Genomic DNA, 15,157 nt, shown 5'->3' on the forward strand with positions numbered 1-15,157 from the left:
CGAATTCCACTATTTCAAAAGGATTTTTGGGTGCAACAGTCAATATTTTGTATATTTCATCCATAGGATCTATAAATAGTATTATTTTTGGAGACTGGGTTGCATTATGACTAAGCTTATGAACAATAAGGTATGGTAACAGTATGTTAGTTTGGACATCGGTATGACATTTACAATACGATTTTTCATGAAATAACCTGAAACACGACCAGACATAAAAAAAATTATACGCTAAGATGTGACATTAACCTACAAAAACTAACCTACAATACAACTACGCTAACCTAGAGCGCGAGCCGACACTGCGGTCACAAACAACCCGGTCATTATTCCCCGCCCCCTCTTCCACCCAACCACGCCGATAACGGTACAGCCAATGACCCCCTTCCCCCTCCTACTACTCTTGGCCTACGGAAAGTATTCAACAGTACCACTAACAGATTTTTCCAATACAGCTCATACAAGGTATTTCACTTGGCCTATTATATATAACTAATTCATCTCTCAACTTTTGCTCGTAAAGAGGGAATTGATTACCATATCTCAAAAGAAAAAAAAAGAAAAAAAAATATCTTGGACTGTTTTTGAGCAGCCTGAGGAAAGTAATATTCAGGGAACAACAAAATCTCGTAGACTTGAAGTAAAGTGAAATTCACACTAGCTACTCCGTCTACCATCATTCTATTATGCAAAATTAACCACATGTCCATGGGTCATCCAATAAAGTCAGCAAACTTCGAGGTGTGTTACCACTGCTAGGCTTACACTAGGCAAAAAGTACCTCTGGGAGTTTGCATTATCTGCTGATGTAGATTTGACTATATGTAAACTGTCAGCAGAACTATTCGCATACTTTGCGTCATTATATAATGGAGGAATATGAAATAGCGGAATTCAGAGCATCATCTATGGTGTACAAGAAATGTGAATAGCTTAATATCTGTTAATATTAAAAAAATGCTTAAATTAAGGTAGGTAGGTGCAGGTTGCACATGACTAACGTTGCCGCCCAGTTAGGAGGGTGTGGAGGAAGATGGGTAACTGTTGACTCAACATAGATTTAAAGTGCCTTGTATAGAGACTTGTGAGCCTCATCTTCAATCACTTGTGATATAAAATACATTATTGATATGCATGTGTTTGTGTACATGTATATATATGTGTGTGTATATATGTGTGTGTGTGTGTGTGTGTGTGTGTATTATATATATATATAATACAATATATATATTATATATATTAATATATATTAATATATATATATATATATATATATATATATATATATATATATATATATATATGTATGTATGTATGTATGTGTATATGCATGTGTATAGAAGAAAATGCAAGATTGAACCAGTGAAGAGCAGAGGTGCCATAGGCACAATCAGAGAGCACTGTATAAACATCAGAGGGCCGCGGTTGTTCAACGTCCTCCCAGCGACTAAGAAATATTGCCGGAACAACCGTGGACATCTTCAAGAGAAAACTGGACAGTTTTCTAAGAGAAGTTCCGGATTAGCCGGGCTGTGGTGGGTATGTGGGCCTGCGGGCCGCTCCAAGCAACAGCCTGGTGGACCAGACTCACAAGTCGAGCCTGGCCTCGGGCCGGGCTTGGTGAGTAGAATAACTCCCAGAACCCCATCAACCAGGTATCAACCAGGTATGTGCGTGTGTATGTAATATTTACAATTGTGTAATTAGCTTCACAAGATTGTCACTTGCTTAGCTAAACGAACTATTGGGTTCAGTTCCTGAACCCATTTGTGCGCCTCTGTAACCCTTTCCACCATCGGAATGGGTATGGGGTTTATTGTAAATAAATAAAAATAATGAATTAGACCAAGTAAATATGGTAACATAATATTGGATCAGCAGCTTCTCAGTAACGTTACGTTTCAAATTTCCATTCCACATACATCTTGTAAAGGATAATAAAAAACACGTGATTTGGTTATGCGTAAGTATCCACTAGGAAACAAACTAAAATTCCATACACATTATATAGGAATACAGTTCCTTGATACAGCAGTGTTCCTGTATTCCTTCATAATATGTTGAAACGCGAAATGTTCGGAATTTTCGTTTCACTGTCCTAGTGGATACTTACGCACATCTTGTGAAACCTGATATACCTGAGGGCCACTAAACTTAGTGGCCTCGACGAGGACAGGAAGCCGGCGACATGTCGAAGGGTTCAAAATAAAGGACAAAATTCGTCCTTCACCTATGGTAGAGGCCAATCACCCAGCTCATCACATCAACAACTGGCCCCATCACCACAGGTCGGTCCGTCTAATTACCACAAGCTACCACAAACTACACAAACTTCAGAAAGCTTCCTGGCAATACGTTAGTAATGAATAAATATGATATATTTACTCATTATAATGTTGGTGCTGAATGTACAACACGAAAAAACATAATTTTAATCTGAAAAAGTATCTTTTTATAAAGAAATTAGACGAAAATAAAAAGCTGGTGACGCCAAATCAAGTCGACGATCCAAGCTTCGGTTAGGTTAGGTTAGGTTAGGTTAGGTTAGGTTTGGTTTGGTTTGGTTAAGTTAGGTTAAGTTAGGTTAAGTTAGGTTAAGTTAGGTTAGGTTAGGTCAGCCTAACTTAATATATCATATTTATTCATTACTAACGTATTGCCAGGAAGCTTTCTGAAGTTTGTGTAGTTTGTGGTAGCTTGTGGTAATTAGACGGACCCCCACAGGTCAACAGTCGGACCAGCACTCAACCCATCACGGGATTCATTTACCTGATTTTATCTGATATACCTCAGGGCTACTATCTCTCTAGTGGCCTCGACGAGGGCAGGAAGCCGGCGGCTTGTCCAAGACCCCCCCCCCATTTGTTCTGAGTCCGGCTGGATTTTGAAATTTAGTAGCGTTTCGGTATTTACATTGGCGGGTAGACGGTTCCAGGGGTTTATAACTGGGTGAAAAAGCATCTGTTTTCCATTCTACATTGTGGCTTATTGTGCTTAAAACTGTTGCTCCTTGTTTGTTACATCTGACTTTTTGAAGAAGTGGTGTTAATCAATATTCTCCAAATTGTTCAGTACTGTATTTTAAAAGTTTCAATGAGATCAAGCATGTCATATCTGGTTTGTAGTGTTGTTAGCCCTGAAGCCTTCAACAACATTAGAGTAGACATATCAGGACTTGACTTGCTTCAGAAATGATTTTAGTCGACCGACAATGAATTTTCTTCTAAGCAGATACATTTTCTGAAGCCGAGGTCTCCATGCTTGAATACAATAATCCAGGTGGGAGTGCACACAGATTTACACAGCTATACGACTACCTTTTCCTTGAAGACAAACTTTCGTTCGATTATTCCTAGGATTTGGTTTGCATTTTTTATCTACTGCAGCTCTCACTTGTTGCACAATTTTCAGGAATTGATGGATTCTGACTCTAAGGTTTTTTCTTCATAAATCTGCTGCAAACTAATGTTAATGATTTGGTTTTTGTGTCGTGCATTGTTATGCTACACATGCAAGGCATAACACGAGACATTAAACACTCCCTTAGATGATAATCCTGTTTATGCTCACTTACCTTACCCAATCTCTGTTATTGTAACTAAATGGCCTGGGGAGGAATATGAGTTAAGTAACAGCAGTAATTATTAAATGTGAATATTAAATGAGGGACTAATTAGACAGCTAAGTACTTCTTTAAATGCAATGTTTATTTAAAAGAATGTGTGTACTGTACAAAGAACATTGGTTGTACTGTACAAATTGTAGGGACAGGAGTTACACAATCTATGAAGCCACTATTATGCAGTGTTTTGGGCAAAAACATAAAATAGACAAACAAAATTAACACAGGTGTGAGGGGGTAAAACATTTAATACTAAAGAAGACATAAGCTAACAAAATGAGAACGTTTATGGAAAATAATAAATGAATGCAAAAAAAGTTACACTTAAGGATGACAGGCATGCCACACCAATGATGATACTTAAAGGTATTAGTGCTCTCTAGAGTGGTATATTATTACTGTATACACTAACAGTCCCATTCAAAACTGGAGAAGTTGCTGATCTGGAGAGCATGCAAAGATCTTTTCCTGTTAGAATCCACCCAATAAAACATCTAACTAAATTATTGGGACCACTTCAAATCTTTTATATCTGAATTACCTAGAGTGCAGGCAGGAGGTACTGTACATAATAATTTACACTTTGAAAATATTAGAAGGACTGGTTCCAAATCTGCACACATAAATAAGACTGCACACAAGACCAGAAGGCATGACAGGACATGGAAAATATCCCCAATGAAGAGCAGAAGTGCAATAGGTATGCTGAGAGAGAACTTGATTACAGTAATATCAAAAGCCCAAGACTTTTCAGCACTCTTCCCCTACACACACATGGGGCATAACTGGCAGATCTCTCACCGAGTTCAAAAGAGAACTTGAGAAGCACCTTCAGAGGATACTTGATCAACCAGGCTGTGGCTCAAATGTTCGGATGAAAGCAGCTGTCTCAAAGAGCCTGGTGGATCAGATCAGTAACCAGGAAACTTGGTCAGAGACCGGGCCGCAGGGACACTGGTTCCCGGAATCTTCAACAGTTAGTCAACATGTAGATAGGAGTCCGTTCCACCTTTTTGTTTATTAAAGTTATTGTACTATCTTATAATTTATCGACCAGATTAACTAAATCTGTCCACACTGTCTAAAGATCAGTGAACTGAATTAAGCCATCTCTCTGAAAATGGAGCACCTACTACCCCACCCCCTGCTACAACCCACTCACTGTCACAACTTACCAGCCTGCCCTGTGACAACACACCTAATTATACCACAACCTACTCATTGCCAAACCCACCAGCATACCCACTGTCAAAACCCACCAGCCTAACCACTGTCACAATCTACCAGCATACCCACTGTCACAAACCCACCAGCCTACCCACTGTCAAAACCTACCAGCATACCCACTGTCAAAACCCACCAGCCTACCCACTGTCAAAACCCACCAGCATACCCACTGCCACAAACCCACCAGCCTACCCACTGTCAAAACCTACCAGCATACCCAATGCCACAAACCCACCAGCCTACCCACTGTCAAAACCTACCAGCATACCCAATGCCGCAAACCCACCAGCCTACCCACTGTCAAAACCTACCAGCATACCCAATGCCACAAACCCACCAGCCTACCCACTGCCACAGCCCACCAGCATACCCACTGCCACAGCCCACCAGCATACCCACTGCCACAAACCCACCAGCCTACCCACTGCCACAGCCCACCAGCATACCCACTGCCACAAACCCACCAGCCTACCCACTGCCACAAACCCAACAGCCTACCCACTGCCAAAACCCACCAGCATACCCACTGCCACAGCCCACCAGCCTACCCACTGACACAGACCACCAGCATACCCAGTGCCACAGACCACCAGCATACCCAGTGCCACAGCCCACCAGCATACCCACTGCCACAAACCCACCAGCCTACCCACTGCCACAAACCCACCAGCCTACCCACTGCCAAAACCCACCAGCATACCCAGTGCCACAGCCCACCAGCATACCCAGTGCCACAGCCCACCAGCATACCCAGTGCCACAGCCCACCAGCATACCCAGTGCCACAGCCCACCAGCATACCCACTGCCACAAACCCACCAGCCTACCCACTGCCAAAACCCACCAGCATACCCACTGCCACAGCCCACCAGCATACCCACTGACACAGACCACCAGCATACCCAGTGCCACAGCCCACCAGCCTACCCACTGCCACAAACCCACCAGCCTACCCACTGCCACAAACCCACCAGCCTACCCACTGCCACAAACCCACCAGCATACCCAGTGCCACAGCCCACCAGCATACCCAGTGCCACAGCCCACCAGCATACCCAGTGCCACAGCCCACCAGCATACCCAGTGCCACAGCCCACCAGCATACCCAGTGCCACAGCCCACCAGCATACCCAGTGCCACAGCCCACCAGCATACCCAGTGCCACAGCCCACCAGCATACCCAGTGCCACAGCCCCCATAACTGTCAGCTAGGAGTGGTGTCAGGAAGAGCAGTTGTGTGAGGGTGTCAGGAAGAGTGGAAGATGAGGCTGCTGCCGCCTACCTTACCTGTCACCTCGTTCTGCATATCGAGGGTGAAGTCACAGAACTCCTGAGACTCCTCCACATCTTTCCCCTGCAGAAGCAACTTTATGTTCCCCTCGACGGAATCCATTCTTATACGCGTGAACTTGAGAATCCTGGAGGAGGGTGAGAGTGGCGGGTCAGAGACTGCCAACACCAGGGAGGAGACTAGAGGCACCAGCTGGACCACACCTGCACCCAGGGGTCCCCGCAGTGCTGCCACACTCTCCCACCCCCACACTCTCTCCTTTACCCCGTGTCTTACCTATACTTGCCTTCATATATACCATCTCAGTCCCAACAGATTTTATTTTATGTAAGCACAAATGAATGATTTAAATTTTAATAGGTGCAGTGTGTTTACATGTACGGTCGCATTTCACAAGTATTGTGAGCAACTTGCATACAAATAATTTGTTGTATTGTTTACTTACAATTAATAATAAAAATGCATTAAAGTTTCCTATATTTTTAAATATAAATTTTCCTATATAAATTTTTGTTTATATATTATAATATATAGGACTGAGAACAGGAGATGCTGTTTCACCCATAGGGTTATAAACCCATGGAACTGCCTACCCATCGGAGCCGTAAATGCCAAAACTCTGTTAAATTTTAAAATCCACCTGGAAAAGCTTATCTTGGCAAATGGGGGGACTTTTGACAAGCCGCCGGCTTGTTGTCCTCGTCGAGGCCACTTGTGATAGTGGCTCTCAGGTAAATTCAGAGGTGTGTGTACTGCGATCTGCGATTACATTAAAAATAGTATTTATAATAAATATTATTTCTCTATTAATTTTGAAATGTTTAAGCATGCCAAATGCATCAAATATTTAATATAATTATATATATAAAAATAAAATAAAAGTGTTTTTCTTGTTGATAATCGAGGAGTGTTGTCATCAGCTGTTGTGAGAAGTACTCAAACACTGGGCGTCTTGGGCTCTTACTCTGCCCTGGTTGAGTCGCGTCCCACCACCAGCTGCAACAACAGAATATAAGTAACACTACAAAATGGTGTGTTACCGGGATCTTGAGCCACATAAACCAGCTTTAGGAAATTAGTGTGGAGGGCTTCTGGTTGTATGGGAATGTCTCAGAACTCTGCCACCAAGAAAAACCTGTAACGCCTGCACCAGTTCATAAAACTGAACCACAGAATCAAAAGAATTATTCGAAAATACAGTACTGCAATAACATTGTAGCAAAATTTATTTAATAAGACTTGATTCTGTTCATTTATTATACAGGCGATACCCATCCTGTGGGGGGTAGTGGGAGAGGTTACGTTGGCATATAATGGGCTCTAGCTGATCCCTAAAATCATTTAGTTAAGATACAATCTGATAAGTATACAGTTCGTGTATAAATCAATAGTTTTTTATAGCACAATTGATTCAAGAATAGGACCACAACAATCTTTAAACTGAGCAATTTACATCTGAACATATTTGGAAATCATTCATCCAACTCCTATCCGATGGGTGGCAGAGGAAAGTTTACAATTGCATGCATGCAATACCTTCAGTAGGCATACTTGTATTTACATATATCTTGAATACAATGTGTAATATATTTCTAAATCCTAAAGTTGTTCATATTCAATTACATACTGACATGAGGTGTGTGAATAGTACTGCTAACAGTTTACATTTGGGCAAATCTACTTCAACGTGTGGTGCAAACTCCCAGGGATACTTAAGGCCGAGCTTAAGCCTAGCAGTATTAATGTCTAAAATTCTGCAGACCCTATTAAGTGACCCATGAATATCTGCCCCTTTCTGCATACCAGTAAGATCATAGATGGAATAACTAGTGTGAATTAAATTTTTTCTGAGGTATACCAAGTTTTGTTACTATATTATCTTCATGCAGCTCAAAAACAATCCATGATGGTTATCAAGTCTCTATTTAAGAGCACGTGCTCTGGTTAACATGTCAGGTTCTGTCATGCAATTGGAGGCCATTGTAGGATGGAATTCATAGAAGATGGGCTTTGATGCTAGCATTGATTATTTGTTTTATATATGTTCATTGTTTCAGACACAAGCATGTCACTGTTTGCCTTGAGAAGTTGAGTGCAATCAAGGATGAGTCACTTAAAATTAACATGCCAGGTTAGATACATATACTCATTTAAGTGAGAGGAATATGGCAAACAATTCTATTTGAAGAGTGTAGGCCCGATTTATTTATACGAGCTCCCAACTCAGAGTAAGAGCCATCTTCACTGTCACAACTGCACTTATGGCAGCACCAGTGAACTGGTGTAGAGAACAATTTGAATAAATATTAGAATGTTCATTTTCCCATGATTATGTACATGTATCTGGAATACTGGCTTTGCAGTTACAGCTTCAGTCTCTCTTACCAATTGAAGCCTTAAGTACCAAGACAATACTCCAGTTCAAAATTAAACATGAAAAATCCTCAGGAATAATGGTGGGATCTTTTGACAAACTGCTGACTTCCTGTCCCCATCAAATGCACACGGGGTGAGAATAGCTTGAGCTACCTCATCCCTTTGTGTGTATTTTACCTCAATAAACTTATTTCAATTTCAATTTCAATCAAATGCATCTAAAAACTGCCCTGGTATTAAATGTTATGACATTACACACCACATGTACCAGTATTGCAGTCTCCGTGGTGTAGTGGTAAGACACTCGCCTGGCGTTCCGCGAGCGCTATGTCATGGGTTCGTATCCTGGCCGGGGAGGATTTACTGGGCGCAATTCCTTAACTGTAGCCTCTGTTTAACGCAACAGTAAAATGTGTACTTGGATGAAAAAACAATTCTTCGCGGCAGGGGATCGTATTCCAGGGACCATAGGATTAAGGACTTGCCCGAAACGCTACGCGTACTAGTGGCTGTACAAGAATGTAACAACTCTTGTATATATCTCAAAAAAAAAAAAAACAAAAAAAAAAAAAAAACATGCACAACATATAAAGCTTTGAATTTTAACTTTTATTTTTGTTGGGTTAGATTAGGTTAAGTTTAAAGTTTAGCAATGATGTAACTGGACATAACTTTTGATAGTTCTTAGACTGCATTCGTTCCCATCAAGGCTACTGGAAATGCTAGCTTTCAGATGAATTTGGGTAAAATTCTTACAAAATAAATTACATTCTTTTTATCATAAATTTAAAGGAGTTATATGGGATTTAATGTTAGAACATGAGGAGGAGGAGTCACTGCAGTGGGTCTGTTGGCCCATTCTGGGCAGTTCCCACCTAGACCCAACTCATCTTCCCAAGTATCTATCATGCCTGTTTTATAAAAGTTGCTGTACCATTTGCCTCTGTGATGTTGAGTGGTAACATTTTCCCACTTATGTGCCATTCTGTTACTAAAAGAGTACTTTCCTGTGTCCTTCCTGAATCTGAACTGTTCAATCTTACAAATTATTACCTGGTCTGATAGCTTAACAGATCTTGTTCATATTTGCATTGTTGATACACCTTGTTCTATTGAAGACCTCAATCATGTCTTCCTTGCCTCCCCTTCTCCAGGTAATATAGGCCAAGCTTTGTAACATCTCACATAAGAAAGGTTTAGTCACCCTATGTTGGATTTTCTTGAGGGAATTGTACAGTATGTCCATTTTATATGGTGGTCAGAATTAAATTTGATTTGAACACTAATAATGTTACATGGCCAGATACAGGTAACTTTAACCTCTTAAACAAGTTACAGATTTACTTGACTTTTCATACTCAACTCCAGATGTAATACTGTATTTTAATAAGTTGTACAGTATTTCAAAGTTTGGTTGCTGTTATAATTCGATGGCTTGGTCATTATTAATTTTTAACCACACTAAAGAATAAGCAATTACGTTTTTTGAGATAAATCCATGAAAATAAACACTTTGCATTCACAAATACATGTACTGTACCAGTGTACCAGTATTGCATGTGTGTACAAAAAAATAATGGTTTCCATTAAAGGATCAATCAAAATGTGAGAGCATAATGCTTACTTATCACTCTTTAAGGCAGATCTTTAATGTAGAATACTTGTCATTGCTTTTAGGTAAGATACAGTGCTATACCTGTAATACAAGTCTAATTTGTTCATATCTGACTTGTAAGTAAATACAGTACTGTTGTACTGTACAGAGGACATCACCCTCATGCATATACAGTACTGTATAAGCAAAAAGTAATTTTTGCATGATATCAGTAAGGGGCTTATGGATCGGTGTAAATTAATCATTCACAAATTATAAAAGTAACATATCTTTACCTTGTTTTCAGTCTGCTCTCTTCAATTTTGAGAGCCTGATGTGTGTGGTGTTGTTGCTGATCTGCACCTGCACCTACATTAGGTCATTTGCGCCTTCTCTACTTGACAGACAAAAGACAGGGTACGTTCAACTTGTGCTTTGATAATTTATATTTTTTTAATTTCCTTGCATTTTTTGTTTTGCTTGAAAAAGAGCATCAGTTGCAGGTAGTTATTATTGAACCAACCTGTCCTCTAGCTCAAGCTATAAGTCAAATACTGACATGCATAAATTTTATTATTATTTGACTTATACAGCAGACAACCAATCGACAGGACTATTTCATACAGTAGTATAATAGCAAATGTTTTTTTCTGAATTGTAAATTAATATTACTAGATATTGTGGGTTTATGCATAGTTAGGTCTAGCTAAAATTAGGTTGGTGTTTTCGTTACATTGATTTAGGAAGTGTTTACATTACACACTGAAAATGAATGAAGCCTGTTCAGTCATAGCTTCAAACATGGTCAAATGTACTATGAGTATACTCTTCAGTTAAATGCTGACCTGTGTAGACTTTAGCAAGTCAGCATTTGACTTAAATATTGTAAACCCAATGGCCCTGTTTTGATAAGTGTATCTAATGCAGCCAATTGTCACCCCCATACTACCACTACTGTACAGAGCTATCATTGAACACACCATTATTTTTTTGCAGATGTTTTTATTTGGTAATTGTCTATTATATTATAGCTTGAAATTAAAATATTGCTAAGTGAAATCAGCCCATGGGGTGAGGGATATGCATCCTGGAGGCATCTCCGGTTGCAACAAATTGGGGTTGGTCCCATATAGTTAAATCAAGGTTGTTCTGTATTATGATAACTGTTGAATTTTACAAACAAGTACAGTATGCTCTATTTGTTAAATTAAATGCTGTATTTGAGATGTTTGAAGATTTAAACTTCTTTGTAATGACTTATGTAACAGTGCCTGTACTATTTGTTTTACACAGCAGAATTTAATTTAAAGACAAATTACACTTTTATTCTCAAAATACTGTACTGTGGACCTAACTGCATTACCATAATTGTTTAATAAAATGTTTTTGTGTAGAATGATTTGGGCAAATACTGTACAGTAATAATTTTGTAACCCATTTCTCCCTGCAGACTTGTAGGGACGTTCTGGAAGATGGCCAGAATAGGAGAAAGGAAAAGCCCTTGGGTTGCTGCTGCTTGTATTCTCATGGCAGTCAATGTTCTCTTCTTGTCATAGTTGTGTGATACCATCTGAAGTGTTTTGTATCAATTCTTATTTACATTTATGGCTTTTTTACCAAAACTTAATGTTTATGGCATTGCTTCCTAAGAGTCGTTCTCGGCCAGCAGCGGCTTAGGTTGTCGTCCCCGGCCAGCAACGGCTGAGGTTGTCGTTAAGGATACAGGTGTGATAATACTTACCAGTATCTAATGTGTAAAGGCCTGTGAAAAGGAGTGCAAGTTGAGCTTCAGGCAGTCATAGAGAACTGGAACTATTAAACTACCACAAATGTATAAAACTTGAAAAGGGCATAAATGGTGACTAGGAAATTTGCAGTCGATTTATTATGAAACTGATGTCTATAGCAGACCAATTTATAGCAATTATCACATGTCTGAATTAATTTTACACATGGCAAAAAATACAGCGAGTTGTACAGTGTATATATATGTGATATACTAAACAAAAATTGCGAGGGAAAGTATCGTATAATGGTCAATAAAGTATACATATTTAATATTTAATTTATAAATTTTTTGCTACTTTCTGCATTATGCTCACTAGATCGAATTTAAAGATCTTGTGTACTTCCATTTATTTCTGACATTTGCTGTATAACTAAAGCTTTAAAGAGGATGCCTTGGACAAGGCTTGCCCTAAAGGTACATAGTGTACACTTAATAGGCCTAAGTGCCAATTAATTATTATTTCTTTGCTAAATACACAACTCGATTATGATGACTTTTAATTTCCTGACATGGTAAAAAAAAAAATTGTAATTAGATTGAATGCTGAGGCATTAATTAGTTGTTTAAAGAAGAAACCACAATACAGTGGCCCCTCCGTTTACGAATTTAATCCGTTCCCAGAGACGGTTCGTAACCGGAAAATTCATAAACTGAAGTGAATTTTCCCATGAGAAATAATGCAAATTGAATTCATCCGTTCCACACCCAAAAAATATTAACTTCAAAGTAAATTTTATACCTAATTCACCCAAATCTTTAACTTGTACATACTTTAGTACTATTGCTTACCTTTATTGATAACTCTTGTTGGCATACGGAAGACAGTGAGAAAGTGGGGGGGGGGAAGGAAGAGAGGTGTTAGTGTTTGGAAGGGGAGTCCCCTTCCATTATAACATCAGGCAGTGATGACTTCTCTGGGGTACACACTCCTGTTTTGCTGGAGTATCACTAGGACCTGGTTGTAGCTCACTGCTTGTTTGTCTTACTAAGAATCTGTCTAAAGACACTTGTTTGTCCCTACATTTTAACACTTGTCTATAGTGATACATCACATTGTCATTTAAAAGGTCAATGCAACGGCCTGCTACAGCTTTAACTGGGCGAGTTTTTTCAACAAAACTTTGCAGTGCTTCCCATACTTCACACATTGTCTTAATGAGGGAGGGACATTCTGTACTGCATCTACTAAAACTATTTTCTTAGGTTGAACTTTGCCACCGACTTTCTTGGACCCCATGGCGAGATATGTAATAATTACTTTTTGTTCAAATACCCAAAAATCCGAAACACTGAAATTCTTTACAAAGAATTCGGGTGCGATTGTCACTAGGCGGGAGGCAACGGTAAACTGAGGCACGGTCGCCTTGCTACCACGTGCTAGGTCGGCCATACTCATATCAATAAACTATGTTACCCGAGGCAAAGTTTGTAACCCGATTCGGATTTTACAAAGAACTTGGGCTCGTAACCTGAAAAATTTGTAAAGAGGTACATTCGTAAGCCAAGGTGTCACTATATGGTACTTAAAAAAAATAGGCATATACGTACTTCAGACTTCATATTCATTCAGGAAAATACTTCAAAAAGAATTATTACATTGGAATGAATTTTGCTATATTGATGATTGAATGAGTCTCTGAGGTGTGTACCGCGAGTGCTGTGTTAATGGTAGTGTGAGCAAATATCTTGGCTCTTAAACACTGTCAAGACATTAATGATATTAAAGATTTTTAATCATAGACAAGATAGTGTTAAAGGTATTGGCTAATAGGCCATTGTTGGCTAATCTCACATGGTTAGTGGGTGGTTTCACCTAAACACTCGCTTACATATACATCCATCCACTTTTGTAATGCTTTTATTAAAGACTACTTGACACATCTGGTTGTAAGCTGCATGCACTCAACCATGCCAATCCTGACCTTGTTGCTCCTGATTGCTCATAATTTGCAACTGAAGAACATGTAGTCTGGTAAGCGATAACGTGATAACGACAATGTTTTAACCCTTAAAGTGCAGTTATCATACTATTGATTTAAACTATTACTGTCTGGGTTTTAAATGAATGATGCTAATATGGATGTAATATATGAATTATGCTCTATATGGATGCATTTTAGTTTATTGTAACATGAAAAAATCATGCTATCGTTTCATGATTACTATGTAAATGTGATTGTCACATGAAATTCCATTATACACGTACAATACTTACATACATACCAATTAAGTTCAAATAATTTTCACAACTGTGTGACTATTGAAGTATACCAGGTCAACCAATCATCATTTGAACATAATATTTAAAAGGAACTACAGAAGGCCTATTGACTTATAGGCACCTCCTATTTATGTTGATATAAACTGGAGCTACCTTATATGGTTGTAATAAAGTATACAACTTATTGAAGTACTGTACATATATATTCATTGTAGACAAACATTTTCCTTATTGGTTAGTACTCACTCCTAGTTTTTGTGAATTATGCATTTATAAATAAAGTTATTCAACACACATACTATAGTAATATATAAACAGTTGATAAACAATTAAAGAAATATCCATGGTGTACACTGGAGTTCTCTCATACCTAAATGTTAGCAAAGTTGTCATAATGTAGACAATTGCTACCATGCAACATTTCACTGCTCATCCAACCAATAAAAAGGTGATATTTATTATTTTGTTTTTCATTACATTTTGCATAAAAAATAATAATTCTACAAGGAAAAATATTTGTTATTTTCATTATCTGCGCAAAGGTGGGTATGACCACATTTCAATAGCCACACATTGAGGTTAAGGGGAATTTATAAGTTTAATAAATGCAAAAAATTCAGTGCAAGGCAAGTTGCATAAAGAGGGGACATGGATGTAAAAAGCAGGAATAAAGAAATGTGCCAGAATGTCTTGCTCTGTCCCTTCAGTAGAGAGCCGACTGTGTATCTACTGTATGTACAGTATTTGATTTGCTTCCATTGTTAGCATGATCCGAGAAGGACCAAAGTAGGTACAGTTACAATAATTCCATTCTGCTGGGCTCTAGGAGACTCGAACCACAGACCCCACGTTTGTGAGGCTGTACCTCTATTGACCGAGCTATTGAGTATTCTAAACCATTGCACTGCGCACCTGGTTTCGGCAAAAACTTCATAGTGCAATTGTCAAGGACATATTTTTGTTGTTTTTATAAATGTTCAGGTAAAGTTAATGTCAAAATGTTTCCAAACTCAACTATTTTCATTTCAAAACACAAAG

The 15,157-nt window shown here is 38.9% G+C and overlaps 1 protein-coding gene across 4 annotated transcripts in view; it reads right to left on the reverse strand.

Annotated features, from left to right (window-relative positions):
• The window catches only part of LOC123767535 (8-oxo-dGDP phosphatase NUDT18), a 37,087-nt gene extending 30,622 nt beyond the window's left edge, over positions 1-6,465 (reverse strand). For 2 of the 4 annotated variants that reach the window (XR_011223928.1, XM_069310391.1), the window contains exon 1: positions 6,136-6,400. Coding sequence is in view for 3 of the 4 variants with exons in the window: in XM_069310391.1 (XP_069166492.1) it covers positions 6,136-6,241 (106 nt within the window). In the remaining variant the exon portion in view is untranslated. Of the gene's footprint in view, positions 1-6,135 lie in introns of all 4 variants that reach the window. The other 2 variants (XM_069310392.1, XM_069310393.1) reach the window with 2 other exon arrangements.
• Positions 6,466-15,157: the final 8,692 nt, after the last annotated feature.

Source organism: Procambarus clarkii, chromosome 67 (genome assembly GCF_040958095.1).
Source record: "Procambarus clarkii isolate CNS0578487 chromosome 67, FALCON_Pclarkii_2.0, whole genome shotgun sequence".
In the NCBI taxonomy this organism is placed as follows: domain Eukaryota; kingdom Metazoa; phylum Arthropoda; class Malacostraca; order Decapoda; family Cambaridae; genus Procambarus; species Procambarus clarkii.